This window comes from Nomascus leucogenys, chromosome 15 (genome assembly GCF_006542625.1).
Source record: "Nomascus leucogenys isolate Asia chromosome 15, Asia_NLE_v1, whole genome shotgun sequence".
Taxonomy (NCBI): domain Eukaryota; kingdom Metazoa; phylum Chordata; class Mammalia; order Primates; family Hylobatidae; genus Nomascus; species Nomascus leucogenys.
Window position 1 is genome coordinate 95,136,244 of NC_044395.1, and position 14,393 is coordinate 95,150,636.

A 14,393-nucleotide genomic window follows, 5' to 3' on the forward strand; every position below is an offset into this window, starting at 1 on the left:
AGGTTCTCATAGGATTGTGAACCCTATTGTGAACTGTGCATGCGAGGGATCTAGGTTGCTAGTTCCTTATGAGAATCTAATGCCTGATGATCTGTCACTGTCCCCCATCACCCCCAGATGGGACCATCTAGTTGCATTTAGTAGCTCAGGGCTCCCGCCAATTCTACATTATGTGAGTTGTATTATTATTTTATTACATATTGTAATGGAATAATAATAGAAATAAAGTGCACAATAAATGTAATACACTTATGTCATCCTGAAACCATCCCTCTTACCCCGTCTGTGGGAAAACTGGCTTCCATGAAACTGGCCCATGGTGCCAAAAAGATTGGAGACCACTGGCTTTGACAAAACCCAGTTCATGATGATGCGTGTTCTGGATGCAGGGTCAATTGGTGCATTAGTTAGGGTTCTCCAGAGAAATAGACCCAAGATGAACACACACACACACACAGAGTGGGGAAATAGAGAGATTTATTGTAAGGAATTGGCTCATGTGACTGTGTGAGCAGGCACCATCAGAATTTACAGAGCAGGCCGGCAGGCTCTCGGAAACACACGGAAAAGCTGATGTTGCAATCTTGTGCAATCTTAAATCCAAAGGCAGTACAAATGCAGAATTTCTCCTCAGGGGACCTCCAACTTTTCCCTTAGAGTCTTCAACTGATTGGACGAGGCCCACCCATATTATGGGGGGTAATCTGCTTTACTCAAAGTCTACTGATTTAAGTGTCCATCATATCTAAAAAACAGCTTCAAAGCAACATCTAGACTGATGTTTGCCCAAATATCTGGACATTGTTGCCTGGCCAAGTTGGCATATAAAATTAACCATCACCCTTGGTATCTCAGAGGCAAGTTCCATATTTATTAGGGCCCAGTAGCACACTAGAGTTTTTCAAAAGGCAAATAATTCTTCCTTGCAGATGGCATGGCTTTGCTCCAGAAATCTGGAATCTGCATAACGATTGTCCCACTGGGACTCACCATAAACTAACATGACATCTTTTCCCACTACAGGTACTTAAACAATACGGTCTTCCAGGTCAGTGGCTCAAATGTTCAGGAGTTACTATAGAGCCCTTTTCTGCTCTGGGTTCCCTCAATGATGGTAACTTTCAAGACACCAAGCACATGGACTGGAGCCACATTCCCAAGTGTGAAATGTGCTGACTTCAGAACCTAAAGAGGTCTACAAGGAATTGTGCTTCCTTCTTCCTAATGGGGAGTACAAGATGTAATATTTGTCTTTCACTTCGGGTGGGATATGCTAGCATGCCCATCATCATTGGATCTTTAAGAAATTTCGCTGATATTGAGCTTCTGAATCTTCCTAGGGCTTACCTCCCACCACTGGAGCAGATGCTAGCTGTTTCTTGATCATTCAGCCATTTAGCGCCATGTCATCAATGTAGTGGATCAATATGAGGTCCGGTGAGATACTCAGAAAGCCCAAATTTCTTCAGACTGTATTACAAGAGTGAGAACTAACACAGCCCTGGAGAAAACTATAGCTCTGTTGCCTATTTCACACGAAACTAAACTGTTTCTGGTCTTTTCTTTTTTAAGAGACAGGATCTAGCTCTATAGCCCAGGCTGGAGTTCAGTGGTACAATCATAGCTCACTGTGGCTTCTAACTCCTGGGCTCATGTGATACTCCTGCCTCAGCCTCCTGAGCAGTGGGGACTATAAGTGTGAGCCACTACAGCTGGCTTCTAATCTTTTTTTCTGATAGAAATGGCTGGCTCCATGCTGTGTACCCAAAGCCATGTTCACCTGCTCTAGCACAGGTGCCACACCTGGCACAGCAGCTACAGCTGTGTTTGTGTAGTCTACTCTCATGCTCCAGGAGATCCATCTAATTTCTGGAGGGGTCCAGACTGGTGAATTAAGTGGAGATAAAATGAAGATCTCTACTCTGGCCTCCTTTAGATGCTTAAGGGTAGCATTAATTTCTGTCATCTCTCCCAGGATATGAGTTTGTTTTGTATTTAGTATCTTGGCTGGGGGCAAGGTGGGAGTAGATGGAAATTTCAAAGGCTGCTACTTGGCCTTCTCTGCTATGATAGGCTGCTTTTACCCAACAGGCCAAGGATTCAATGTGGGAGCTGCACCATCTATCAACTATGTCTATTCCAATTATATATTTGGAAATGATCAGTAAGTAGGCCCACTGTGAGCTAGACCTCAGTCAATAGTCCACTTGTAAACTGGTCCCATATGATTATCTTGTAATAGGGAGGATCAAGATGGCATTTCAGGTCTCCAGCTATCAGTATCACCTCACATTCTATGTCCAACAGTAATCACATGCTTGGGGTATTCCCTCTGCCCCCAGTGTAGAGTTATCCATAGGCCCCTTGGGGAGAGGACTGAATCAATATCTCTTGCGTTGCCATGGTGTTGCAAAGTCATTTTATCTGGAGACTATCCTCTTTTTTCATCAGTGGGTTCTGGGTCCAGATAACAATTGAGGTCATGAAACTGGGTAAGAGATTGTGTTTTTACTGGGGTGACTGCATTCAGCCTCCTGATTATCTAGTCTTGATTTCTTCTCAAGGTACAAGTTGAGTGCCAGGCCTCTGAATATTATTTTGGGGTGCCTTTGTTGACTGTCTCTCTGTTTTGCTCCTGCGGATGCTGGGTTTTTTTTTTTTCTTTTTTCGTTTTCTTTTTTTTTGAGACAGAATCTCACTCTGTCACCCAGGCTGGAGTGTAGTGGCACTATCTTTGCTCACTGCAACCACTGCCTCCTAGGTTCAAGCAATTCTTCTGCCTCAGCCTCCTGAGTAGCTGGAACTACAGGCATGCACCACCATGCTTGGCTAATTTTTGTATTTTTAGTAGAGACAGGGGTTTTACCATGTTTGCCAGGCTGGTCTCGAACTCTTGACCTCATGTGATCCACCCGCTTCAGCCTTCCAAAGTGCTGGGATTACAGGCGTGAGCCACCGCGCCCAACCTGAAGCTGTGTTGTTTTAATCATCTATATAATTCTGCAGATGAGGCCCCCTTGGCTGTGATTTTGATCTTACCACTCATTATTAAATAATTGTATCACCTGGTTTTTGACGGTGAAAAGCTGCTGACAGGTGTCTATTGATTTCTATTGTTTTGGGGTCTTATCACCATTGGTACCTGTAAGCTGAATGCTGTAATGATCTCTCCTACTTCACCCTGGGATAGTTAGTAATGCTGGGATCCCTTTCACCAGTGCTTTCTGTAGCCTTGATAAATAGCATGTCCAGGCCTTCCCATGAACTGTAATAATCTAGTGTGCTATCTGGCCTTACACTGTACATCCACTCCAGCCTGCCCACTTCCCTACATCTTTTTTAATCTATTCTTCCACCAGGTGCTATGGAAATTCTTACACCTTAGTTTCACTCAGCATGGGTCCTTGCTTTTGCCACACTTCTAGGAGCCATCTATGTAGCAGGTTGGGCCCATCTGCTGGGATCCTAGCCAAAGTGTTAAATCTTGTATTTTAGGAAAATAAATAAACTCTTTCATAACCAGCCTTATGTCCCAGCTTTCCTGATTGAGCACTCTTGGGGTTCATTTCCATGGACCTCCCGTGGCGCCTGCTGGTACCTGCTAGTTAGGCATTGCAGCTTCTTTGGGGACTCTTTCCTTTCTTGTCAGACCTAGCGCAACCCTGGTTGGGTTATTCTGTGACTTAACCCTGGTTATGCACCTAATGGCCAGAAGGGGAAGTGAAAACAGATGCTGGGGACATTATATGTTGCCCTGAGCTGGAGAGGCAAGGAAGGAGTGCTGCTCTTGACAGGGAGGGAATTCACTTTTGCAGGTCTGGGAAGTGCAAGAATCTGAGCATTAAAGATTTTCAGAGCCATCAATGCTAGTTTCCCCATCCCTTGTGTCAGAGTCCTATTTTTTCCCAACAAGGGCCTTGGCCTTGTCATGGTAGACCTGCCTTAGTTGGGAGTATAACATTCTGAATCTCAGGTATTCTGATGATTAAAACCTGAGCCTGTTCTTCAGCTTTCTCTGCTTTCCTACTGCAGAAGAGTCTCTTGGCTATCAAGGAAGCCCTCTGGCTTCCACTCTTCACTTTTAATTGCCCATTAATCAGTCTCAGCCTTTCGTTATCTTTAACAAAGCAACAATCACAGTAATCATCCACTCCCACTGTCATTGTTGTGACTATTTCCTCCATAATTTTCAAATGCCTGACATATGGTGTGTACTGGTGTTTTCCCTTCCTTAGTGTGCTATCCCACTTCACCATTGGTGAAAGTTTCAATAATTGGACCATCACCTTATGCCAGGGGCTATCTACCCCACCCACCTCTAGATGGGGTCCTCAATGTCAACTTGGTGGTAAGATACTCAGCTCCAAAGCTAGCTTATCACCTACTTTCTTAGACCACTCTTGCTACTGACTGTCACAGGCTGAGGTTCCCCAGGAAGCAGCCTCTGAGAGAAAGTTTAGTATGCAAGATGTCACTATTAGGTGATGTCCTTGGTATCAACGCATGTGGATGGGATGACTCATTTGTCCCAATTTTCCTGAAACAGCCTTAGTTTTAGCGCTGAAAATCCAGCATCCTGGAAATCCCCTCAGTCCTAGGAAAACCAGGGCTGTTGGTGGCCCTGCCTGTGAAAGGGAGGAAGCAGAAGCAGGATCAAATTGAGGAGCAGTCAAGCTGCGATACAGGCCTGAGAGCCTCAGCTGCCCCAGGGAGAGCTCTGGAACTAAATTTGGCACATCAGACATGTCCAGCATCAGGCTGAAATGGCTGAGTCCTCGTACTCCTGCTCCCTCAGTCACTGGATGTGGGCTTCCCTGGGAAGGGCATGGCCTTGGGTAAGCAAATCTGCAGCTGAGATCTCTGAATGGGGCTGACAGCACTCCTAAGAGTTGAAGCAATAAGTCCTCCCATGAAAAGGGATCTGGGTGGTGAATCCTTGTGTCCAATGCAGATATGTGTAGATATATTTTTATATTTGCATAGACCATCTGTGGAGAGATGTGCAAGAAATTGATACTGTGGTTGCCTCCAAAGAGAGGAAGTGGGTGACCAGAACAGGGTGGGAGGAAAAATTACTGTAAGGATGTATTTTAGATTTTGAATATGTACATTTTGAATTTTTAAAATCGCATTAAATGTACATGTTTATTACACACATGAATTGAAGCTGAAAAATCAATAAAAAAGTGGAAATAACTTTAGAGTTTTCACAGATCTAAATAATTTCTCTACCATATCTCTTGTTAACCAAAGGAGTAAAAATATTTAAATTCTCCTACCAAATTTATGCTCTTATTTTTAAATCTAACCCCAAATAGTCAACCTGTTAGCATTGATACAGGAGCTAGAAAGAAATTATTTAGGCAGATAATGAGGGCACAAGACTCCTCAGCAAGATTCCCCTTTTAACAAAAAGTAGCTCCCAAATAATTTCTAACAAAAATAAGCCTGAAAAATTGAACTGCAGACATTGATAAGCAAGCTGGAAACTTGCACGGTGAATGCCAGCAGTTCTGCCAATAGAAAAGGGCTACCTGGGGCCAGGCAGGTTCAGCATGGAGGCTCCATCTTCCCTTTTCTTTGTGGCCACATTTGCAGTAAAGGAACAGGCAACATAGCGCTGGCCAGGTAGAGAATCTATCTGCATAGTAAAATATTAGAGTGGAGGTGGGGGGCAGCCAGATTTTCATGCGCTATGCAAATGGCACACCTGGTCTGACCAATCTTCCATGCCCCATGTAAATCAAACACCGCCTACTCAATATAGGTCATCTATAAAACCTCCTGCACTTCACCACAGAAGTGACAACCCACTTCTCTTTCTTTCACCTACTACACTTCCGCTCTGAACCTCACTCTTTGTGTGTCCATGTCCTAGTTTTCCACGACCATGAGACAATGAATCTCGGATATTTACCCCAGACAATGACACTGTTCAGCATGAGATAAATAGTAATAGTAATAAACTGGTTTGTCAAGGAATTGCCACTTTATTTGGCACAAAATCTGAATAGTTTATCTACCAACACGTGGCTTTAATTTTGTTTTAGCTTTAATCTCACCCTTCAACTTTAATATCTGTATTTCTATTTCTTCCTTTCTTTCCCTTTCCTCCCACATCTTATTATGTAAATTTTAATATTATCTTATCCTATGTTGTGAAATATATATTTTATCTTTGTCTCAGGTTTCCTGGCATACAACACCTAAAAATCCTTGGACTCTTCAAAGTGATGTGTCTTTTTGTATGCTAATGATTGACTGATGGCTGGCAGTCTCCAGGTAACTTCAGGATGGGGGCTGGTCACCAGAAAGACCAAGGCAGGATTAGAGGGTTGAAACTTTCAGCCCCACTTCCTAACCTCCAGGGAGGGAAAAAGGGGCTGAAGGTTGAGTTGATTACCAATGGCCAGCGATTTAATCAATCATGCCTACATAATGAAGCACCCATAAAAGCCCAAAAGGACAGAGTCTGGATAAACTTCCAGATACCTGAACAAGTATAGGCTTCTAGAGGATGGCATGCCTGGAGAGGATATGGAAGCTCTGCACGTGCTTCCCCTGTGCCTTGCCCTATGCACGTCTTCATCTGTGCTCTTTGTAATATCCTTTATAATAAACTGGTAAATGTGTTTCCCTGAGTTCTGTGAGCCACTGCAGCAAGCTAATTACACCCAAGGAGGGAATGGTGGATATCCCAATTTATAGCAGGTGAGTCAGAAGCACAGGTCATAACCTGGGGCTGGCAATAGGCATCGGAAGTGGAGGGCAGCCTTCTGGGACTCAACCTTCAACCTGTGGAATCTGATGCCGTTTCCAGTTAGATATTGTTGAAATTGGATTGGAGGACACCCAGCAGATGGTGTCTGCTGCAGAATTGGTTGCTGGTGGGGAAAAATCCCCGACATCCATCTTGGTAACCAGAGGTCACAGAAGTTTTCTGTGTTGTTGAGTGAGAGAATGAAAAAACAGTTTGATTTTCGTCTCTGTATCTTCAGAGATTCTCAATCCTTTTCAGAACGAGTATGGGTGTATATAAATGTAATACAAATGCTTTAACACAGGGGTTCCCAACCTCCAGGCCGTGGACCTGTACTGGTCTGTGGCCTGTTAGGAACTGGGCCACACAGCAGGAGGTGAGCAGCAGGCAAGCGAGCATTACTGCCTGAGCTCTGCCTCATGCCAGATCACTGGTGGCATTAGATTCTCATAGGAGTGGGAACCCTATTGTGAACTGCACATGTGAGGGATCTAGGTTATGCACTCATTATGCGAATCTAATGCTTGATGATCTAAGGTGGAACAGTTTCATACTGAAACCACTCCCCCTGCCCCTATCTGTGGAAAAATTGTCTTCTACAAAACTGGTCCCTGGTGACGAAAAGACTGGGGACTGCTGCTCTAACACCATATATGTGTTCCCGAAAAATCTATGCTGTACCAAAAATAGTAAGGCAAATGGAGTAGACAAGGTTGAGGAAGACGCTAAAAACTTATGAACTATGTAACCAGAATACTAATAAAAATGTTACCATAGTTAGCTTTCTTCCAGTATTCATGGTTGTTAATCATTTGCTTCCTTGTAATTTCCTGGACTTGTGCTTCCTCCTTTAAGATGTTAAGTATTGAAGGCATTTGCTTTTAAAAAACTCAATTTTCATCAAATTTTAAAATCGCATCCAGTCTGTAGCCTTCCTAATCCATTGTTTTATATAACTAGAAATATCTTCTTAGTGTCTTTATCCATGCCTGCTCCAGATAGCTTAACAGAATGAAAATTACTGAAGGTCCCTAAAGCTACTAAATCAGGCTTTTTTTTTCCCAATAAAGAATAAACTTCTGCAGATTTTCAGCTTTTTTTCCAAAATGTTTTCCTATATCTTTAAAGCTTTCTCATTAATTATAAGAAATCTTGCCCTGATTGCTTTAAAACAATGTGCTGAGAAAAATTGTGTAAGAATCCATGCAATTTCCGTATTATACCAATGTACCAATATCATTCCTTTATTTACCAATTTTGTATGAAGTAATATACATAAAAGACTTGAGTCTCATCAAGATTAATGAGAGTTAGCCTTTTATTTCATACCATTGCATAGCATTTGGTTTGATATACTATTAGACATTGTGTAAGACTCTATTATGGAATAAATCATCTCAAAATAACTTTTAAAAAAGCAAATCTGTTCAGCTCCTCTGACTCAAAAGGCTGAAGGTGAATCCAAAGGTACTGCTAAATCCAAGTACTAAAATGCTGTAGTCGAACTATTTCTGTATCTTGGCTCTGCTTTTTATACTTTTCTTTGTGTGTTGGTTTCATTCTCTTCAAACAGAGACAGGCTTTCTTTATCTGGTAGTGGAGGTGGGTCCTGGCACCTCTCCTTGAGTTAGGAACCTAAGACTTTGAACCCCTCTGTAGGCAGGGAAATGGTGTGCCATGACTGGCCAGGACTGGCCAGGTCTGGGTCACGTGGTTATGGCTGCAGCAAGAGGGCAGGCAGAACACTGTGACTGACATCATCTCAGAGCCTCACGGGATGTGGGTGAGTGGAGGTGGCTCCAGTGAGTGAGGGAAACTGGGTAGACACCAACAGCAGTTTACCTCTACATACGTACCAACACTTGAGCACTGAACAAGTACTGAGTACGAAAGAAGATTTGCTGAAATTTGGAGTTACAAGACCCTCAGAAAATGCCAACCAGAAAATGAAAGTTGTGATTCTGCTCAAGGTCAATGTAAAATTATTAAAAATGCTAATGATACGGTCAGGAGGCGAGGAAATACTAGGTAGAAGAGGGCAGTTCCCTGGCAAAGGCCCCACCCTCAAGCCTGGAAACCCATGGACCTAAATGGGAACAGGCATTCCTGTTTTCACGCCCAAATGTTGCCTTTTCTAAGGCCACTCTGGCCTGCCATGCCCCTATTCTGTGCCCACATAAACCCCAAGATCCATGAGCAGAGGAACAGAAGAGTAGCAGAACGACAGAGCAGCAGAGTGGCATGGCAGAGAAGGAGAGAAGAGAAGAGAAGCAGCGTCTGAACATCAAGAGGAGTTTGGCTGGGGACAGTCAGAGAGGAGATCGGCTCTGGGGCAGCCGAACTCTGGGGGAATATCACCTTCCCACTCCATCCTCTTTCCAGCTCCCCATCCATCCCACTGAGAGCTACCTCTATCACCCAATAAAATCCCTGCACTCACCATCCTTCAAGTCTGAGTGACCTGATTCTTCCTGGATGCTGGATGATATGGTTTGGCTCTGTGTCCCCACGCAAATCTCATCTTGTAGCTCCCATAATTCCGTGTTGTGGGAGGGACCTGGTGGGAGATAATTGAATCATGGGGGCGGGTCTTTCCTCTGCTGTTCTCATGAGAGTCTCACAACATCAGATGGCTTTAAAAATGGGAGTTTGCCTGCACAAGTTCTCTCCTCTTGCCTGCTGCCATGTGAGATATGCTTTTCACCTTCTGCCATGATTGTGAAGCCTTCCCAGCTACGTGGAACTATGAGTCCAATAAACCTCTTTCTTTTGTAAATTGCCTGGTCTCAGGTATGTCTTTATCAGCAGGGTGAAAACAGACTAATACACCGGACAAGGATCCAGGTATCAAGAGGGCAGGGTGTAAAAGGCTGTCACCCTGACTCTCTACTGAGCTGGTTTAACACTTAGCCATCCATGAATGGCAACTGTTAAAAGAGCATTAATTGTAACACACCCCTAAATGCTACTGGGGCTGGAGCCCAAAAGCACTCGCCCCCGCCCCGGCTCTTGCCCCCGCCCATCTGTGTGCTCCCCCTCCCGAAGGAGTTCGAGCCTGCAGTGGCTGAGCACATGAGCGACACCCCTGTCGTTAAGTCCTGTGAGGGATCAGGGAACTCTCCCATTTCACTAACATATGCTGAGAAAATGGGTGTCAGGTGAGAAAGTCTAAGCTTAAGACAGAAGATTGAAAGAAAGAAACAAAAGATGTATGTTTAAAGAATAAAAAGGAAGAGAAGAAAAAGGCAAAGAAGAAGGTTATAAGGCAACAAATAAGATCTCTCAAATTAAGAATAAATGGACAGAAGGAATTGAAGGAAAGAAAAACTAAAAGGAAAACCTCAGTCCTAGGGTGTGAAAGCAATTAAGAAGGATTATGAGTGATAATAGACATATATTATTATAGATTTGGCTTATTGTACAGTTTTTTTATTTCATATTGGAACGACAGATGATTCGTTTCTTAAATAGGAAAAATGCCTGAACAATATGTGAATGGCATTGAATTATTGAAGATTAAGGCTTATAGTTAAAGCTTATACTTAAAAATCACATTTACTGGTAAGCTTGATGAGTCAGAATCAAGCAATGGTAAATGGTAAATGGCTAAATGGTAACAATTTTTACCAAGTTACTATGGGCCAAAGTAATATCCTTCAAAGTGGCCGCTTTCACAACATAGCAAGGTTTTTAAACAATGTCATTCTTGGCTGCAAAGGGAGCCAGCAAGTTGAAGTTCAGTTTTGCTTTCCGGATAAATAGAGGTAGGAGAAAATCAGAATAAAGTTCTGAAATTTAGGAAGATAGAAGAAGGAAGTCTTTTTCAGAGTGTTTCTATAAATGGCACACATTGATAGCTGATATGACATTGATGAATGTTGATCAAAATGACTTAATTCATTCTATTGTGTGATAAGAGCACTAGAGATGTCATACAATTAAATTAACTGCAATAATTGCTAAAAACAAGGAGATTTAAAGGGCAGAATTATATCTGAAATCCTGTAAATGGCTTTGAAAGTGCCTTTGGAAAGTGTCACTTACGTGCAAAGCCTTTAGAGGTTTTCATTTAAAGCAGAATCAACACATTTTTAAGCTACACTAAACAGGGGTCATCAGGATTTTCATATCTGTGAAAGACTACTAGAACAAAGTGGAAAGAGCAGAAATGTGCAGGCTTATCAGTTTAATTTCATTCCTAAAAATCGTAGAGGGTGATAGAGAAATAATTGCTTCTTTGATAACATCCTAATATTCTTTTTTTTTTTTTTTTTTTAGGATGGCTGGGCAGGGTTCTGCAACACAGCAGAAACCCCAGGCTTCCCAAGACCCAGGATCAGAACTGTATAATGTCACTTCTGCCCCATTTTGTTGGACAAAGCATGTCACAAGATCATCTCAGTGGTGGTGAAATTATTATTATTATTATTTTGAGACAGAGTCTCACTTTGTCACCCAAGCTGGAGTGCAGTGGTGCGATCTCAGCTCACTGTACCCTCCAGCTCCCTGGTTCAAGTGATTCTCGTGCCTCAGCCTCTGAAGTAGAGGGGACTACAGGTGCCTGCCACTATGCCTGGCTAATTTTTAAAATATTTTTAGTAGAGATGGGGTTTCACCATGTTGGCCAGGCTGGTCTTGAAACTCCTGACCTCAGGTGATCTGCCTACTTCAGCCTCCCAAAGTGCTGGGATTACAGGCATGAGCCACTGTGCTGGGCCTTGTAGTCCTGCTTTAAAGAAACTTGGTGGGAGAATTCAAATTGCCTCTTGAATAGTGATGTCAACATTATTAGTTCCACATCTGACCATCTTGACTAGAACTGCTGATGAGACATGGCAAAATTTTCTCAAAAGGGAAATATTTGAACAAATTGAGATATAAAATCAAACACTCCTTAAGATTATGACTTTACCTTTCTGATTTTGGGAAATTCTCTGGGGAATTACGTTATTTTGAAGTAACTCTCACAAGAAAGTTGGGTGGGACCAAAAGGCTCTAGAATCATTTGAGAAACAAATGATAGTCTCTGGACTAAAATGTGTTAATCCCTTATTCAATCTGAGAGTGAATGGCATGTCCTGCACTTAATGAAATAAAAAATGTGTTTGATCTAGATCTCTTACCAGTTTAATCTTGCATTCATAACCAAATTTTCCTCTTATTTAAAGAAGCTGGAATAACTGAGAGAACAACAATCACAAGGGCATGTGAAGAATGCCTGCTTCCCCCTCCCTCATTCACTGAACCGCTATGTGGCAGGTACTGAGGATTAGCTCCCAGCCTGCATTTGTATTCATCTTTGGACCTCAGCTTCTAGCAGTCACACAGGAGGGATCATATTCTTAAAAAAAAGGATATTAACTAGGGGATACAGCCTTCCACCAGCTGTTCCCCCACCTCTAAAGCAGGTTTTGCAATCTTTTCTGCACTCCCAGGAAAGAAATATACAATTGGAGATGTGCTGCTGCTGCTGCATAGTTTAAAAGGTTTACCTGCATGACAATTACTTTGAAGATAGTTAGGTGAGAGGTTTTTAGGAAAGGAAGTTTATATTTTGAGTGCACACATAGTATATGACAGGTACTGTGTTAAGAAGTTTACCTATTTTCTCTTATTTAAATTCTACATATTTATTATTCCTATCTGAGCCTCAATTTTCTCATCTAAGAAAATAGGTATACTACCTATCTCAAAAGACTATTATGAGGATTAAAAGGGATTTTAAAAAACACTAATATTTATTGAATATCTACACTGGATTAAGCATTGTGGTTTGTTCCTCCACATACTTTATCTTATTCATTAGCTGCATTTTAAAATGAGGAAAATGAAATTAACCAGAGGTGGCTAAAACTACTTTTCCCCAGTGGAAGAACCTCCGCCAAGAATCCAGAAAACAGGCTGGGGGCAGTGGCTCATGCCTGTAATCACAGCACTTTGGGAGGCCGAGGCGGGTGGATTATTTGAGGCCAGGAGTTTGAGACCAGTCTGGCCAACATGGCGAAACCCTGTCTCTGCTAAAATACAAAAATTAGCTTGGCATGGTACCATGCCTGTGATCTCCCAGCTACTTGGGAGGCTGAGGCAGGAGAATTGCTTGAACCCAGGAGGTGGAGGTTGCAGTGAGCCAAGATGGTGCTACTGCACTCCAGCCTGGGTGACAGAGCAAGACTCTGTCACAAAAAAAAAAAAAAAAAAAAAAAAAAGAACAAACAAACCCAGATACAGGCAAGGTTGCAGGGAAAAGGGAACCCTTATATAGTGTTGGTAGGAGTGCAAATTAGTTCAAACATTGTGGAAAGCAGTATGGCAATTCCTCAAAGAGCTAAAAGCAGAACAACCATTTGACCCAGCAATCCTATTACTGGGTATATACCTAAAGGAATATAAAGCATTCTACCATAAAGACACATGCACACAAATGTTCACTGCAGCACTATTCACAAGAGCAAAGATATGGAATCAACCTAAATGCCCATCAGTGACAGAATGGATAAAGAAAATATGGTACATATACACTATGGAATATTATGCAGCCATAGAAAAGAACAAGATTATGTCTTTTGTGGGAACACGGATGGAGCTGGAGGCTATTATTCTTAGCAAACTAACACAGTAACAGGAAACCAAATAATGCATGTTCTCACTTCTAAGTGGGAGCTAAATGGCAATAACTTATGACTACAAAGAAGGAAACAACAGACACTGGGGTCTACTTGATGGGGGAGGGTGGGAGGAGGAAGAAGAGCATACAAGATAACTATTGGATACTGAACTTAATACTTGGGTGACGTAATAATATGTACAACAAACCCCTGTGACATGTGTTTGTCTATGTAACAAACCTTCATGTGGGCCCCCAAACCTAAAATTTAAAACAATTTTAAAGAAAGTACTTTCTGATTACATCATCGGTTTGATCAAGATTTGTTTGGTTAAGGGAATTTGAGTTGATACCACCTGACCTGAATTTCACAACTGATCCCAATATAAAATGACTGTCCTATTGTAGACTACAGGGAAACACTAAAGCTAATAGGGGAAATCTATAAAATTATTTTGACATTAACATTGAGGGATAAATTTGGACTTAATGTTTCATATAGATTTTCTGACACCAACATTAAAACAAGAAAATGCTCATTCCACAGTGAGGAAATTTTCCAATGAATTTTATTATCACCAGCATCTTTAAAAATTAAGAGGAATTCTCTGAGAGTATATATAAAAAAGAAATTAAAGGCAAATATTTTGCTGTTAAGGATTTAAAAATAAACAGAAACATGGAGTATAAAATTTTCATTTCACTGTCCCCTCATTTAAAATTATAAGAATATAAGCAAATAACATCCAATGTCAGAAGAGATTCAGGGTGACCATTTGCAGTATTTAGTGGCAAATTAGTAAGCATCATGAAAAATTTCAATTCATTTAAAAAAATAGCTTTCATTTAAATAATAATTACGTTTAGCTTTATCTCCGTATATAATTAGACTTTCTTTTGGCTTAAACGATTCCATTTTCTCCAACTGGGAGCTGTGAAGGATCAAGTCCTACTTTCTTCATTGATACGGCAATATCAAATAAATAGTCATAACACTCACACCTGTAAAATAAAAGCAAAAAGAACCAG

The 14,393-nt window shown here is 41.7% G+C and overlaps 1 protein-coding gene across 2 annotated transcripts in view; it reads right to left on the bottom strand.

Moving 5' to 3' along the window:
• APIP (APAF1 interacting protein) overlaps positions 1-14,393 on the bottom strand; it is a 60,921-nt gene that overhangs the window by 13,183 nt on the left and 33,345 nt on the right. The window contains exons 5-6 of one of the 2 annotated variants that reach the window (XR_001115348.2): positions 14,226-14,366; positions 9,201-9,317 (exon numbers count right to left, since the gene is read on the bottom strand). Coding sequence is in view for 1 of the 2 variants with exons in the window: in XM_003254409.3 (XP_003254457.1) it covers positions 14,267-14,366 (100 nt within the window). In the remaining variant the exon portion in view is untranslated. Of the gene's footprint in view, positions 1-9,200; positions 9,318-13,915; positions 14,367-14,393 lie in introns of those variants that run through there. The other variant, XM_003254409.3, reaches the window with a different exon arrangement.